The sequence below is a fragment of the Charadrius vociferus genome, unplaced genomic scaffold, assembly GCF_000708025.1.
Source record: "Charadrius vociferus isolate BGI_N301 unplaced genomic scaffold, ASM70802v2 scaffold37, whole genome shotgun sequence".
Taxonomy (NCBI): Eukaryota; Metazoa; Chordata; class Aves; order Charadriiformes; family Charadriidae; genus Charadrius; species Charadrius vociferus.
In genome coordinates, this window is record NW_009649457.1 from 1,553,229 (window position 1) to 1,555,474 (window position 2,246).

A 2,246-nucleotide genomic window follows, 5' to 3' on the forward strand; every position below is an offset into this window, starting at 1 on the left:
GTTGCAATAGCTTGGGATGGGATGGGATGGGATGGGATGGGATGGGATGGGATGGGATGGGATGGGATGGGATGGGATGTGTTGCCTTGGGTTGGGACCGACATGACCACCCGTGTCCCTGGGGCCACTGCTGACCCAACCTCCTCTGTGTCTTGCAGAATTATCCAGTGCTGCAGTTACAGCCTCAGAGCGATGTTGTGTATGTACATATCACGCCCAGCCATCCTCCCCGTCCAGGAGCCCTAAGTGCAGACAGGTTCAATGGGGGGAGCGCTCTAAGCTGGTTGTCCTGGAGGAAAAGCCTATTATTTTTTCCTAATGCCAGCCAGCCACTAGTTCTCTTTTCATTGGGTTTTCTCGCAAAATTATTTAGAGGGTTATTCTGGGGATGATGGTGCGGACTGCAGACCCCAAGGGGTAGCAGGTCCCATCACAGTGCCCATGCAGGCAGCAACGTAGCCTTTGCACCTCCACCTTGCAGGCTAATTGGACGTGACCAGGGAGGGTAGGACACTGTTGTGGTGCTGGGCTGTGGAGCATGTTGTTGCTACCCGGGGAGAAGTAGTTGCCAAATTTCCTCCCAGGACAGGTGTTTCTATACTTGGTCTCATCCAGAGGTCCTTGGGACTGTACAGCACCTGAAATCTTGCTGGAACCCCTGAGCCCAGCTGCATGTAGCTTAGCATCTCCCAGATTTTGGGGCCACATCAGCATTTCTTGTGCTGCTCTTGTACTTTCTGTTATCATTGTTTGCTCTTCTTATCCAAGAACCTGTTCCCTGGTCACATTGTTTGTTATGCGGTAATCAGCCCTGTCCTTCACCCGCTGCAGGTCCGGCAGCACCTACATGTTTACTTTTAGGATGTCTCCATTGCCAAGGCAGCTTTTTTCAGCCCTGGGGAAGCAGTGAGGAGAGAGGGGAGGCTGTTCAACCAGCTTAGTCATCGCTCTGCTACTGCATCAGCCCCCCATGGGCCAAAATTAGGCATCAGGCTTCACAGAAAACATGTCATTGGCTTTAAATTCCTGAGCCTGGAAACTAAAACCAAACAACGAGAACAAACAGGGAGCACTGGGTTCCCCATAGATGTCCCTATGCCTGACCCTCGACAAGATTCTTCTCAAGGTCTTCTCCACTGAGAAACAGGCAGATTTTCCTGGACTGGCATGGCTCTGGGAAGGAAGATTTTAGGAAAATGACAGTGCAAGAGAGAGTGGGTGTTTGTGGGATGGGAGACCCACTGGAAGCAGCTCGCTGAGATGGCAACGCCAGGGAGCTTCAGCTCTTCTGCTCAGGCTTTGCTTTGGCCTCAGTGCCCAAAGACACAGACCAAAGTAGATGGGGGCAGCTGCATGGCCAGAAACAGGTTTTCTGCTCTTCTTCCTCACCAGAGCTTCATCCTTCCATGCCTGATAGCTTCGTCTGCTCTCCTAGGTGGGACACGAGCCACTTCATGAGGACAGGAGGAGTCCAGCGAGGGAGCTACACCATCCACCCTGAGTTTACCTCAGAGGCTTATTCTGCCCTGTGCCACTGGTGAAGAACAAAGATGGGCTTTCATTAAAACTGGCTTGAGCAACTATTCCCCTCAGATCCTTTCCTACAGGCTGGGGAAGTTCCTGGGGAGAGGGAAGAAACTTTAGGGACTGCTGGCTTAGTAGGCACTTTAGCAGCCCTCGGGGGCTGGTACCTTGCCCACCACCCACAAGCTGGAGACCACAAAAGCACACAAGGAAAAGCTCTCGGAGCATAGTAACACAGCCAGAAATAGAAGTGGTTGTTGATACCCGTGTTTGTTGGCTTCACGCTGGACTGCTTAGGACGAGCTTGCTTTTGCCAAGTTATCCAGGAAGAGTTGCCATCCATCTGGGATAGCGAGCACGGACACAGGCTAAATAAGGAGGGGCATTTGAAATCGGCACATAATTAATGAAGGCATGAAATGCCCTTCTCTGACTATGACCTGGGAGCCCAGTGTCAGCAGGCAACACCACCCGGGGCCTTCCATGTGTGCTGCGGGTCATAGCTGTGGTTCCCACTGGAGGGATGCTCCAGCGCATAGTCACCAGGGCTTCCTAGTCCCCGTGGAGCAGCACCACTGGGAAAACCCCAATGAAAACCCCATCCTGGTCCAAAAGCATCCCAGCACAGCTCCACCGGTGCCAAACCCCTGCACAGCCCTAGGGGTACCCCCACCTCCGGGTAGCCCCGAGCATCCCCAGCATCTCCAACCTCCCCAGGCATC

General features: G+C 53.3%; 1 protein-coding gene across 1 annotated transcript in view; it reads left to right on the plus strand.

Moving 5' to 3' along the window:
* Positions 1–1,541, plus strand: part of LOC104290638 (chromosome unknown open reading frame, human C9orf24) — a 4,998-nt gene extending 3,457 nt beyond the window's left edge. Inside the window, exons 2-3 of the mRNA XM_009889757.1 lie at positions 159–199; positions 1,436–1,541. Of these exons, the coding sequence (XP_009888059.1) occupies positions 159–199; positions 1,436–1,541 (147 nt within the window). The remainder of the gene's footprint in view (positions 1–158; positions 200–1,435) is intronic.
* Positions 1,542–2,246: the final 705 nt, after the last annotated feature.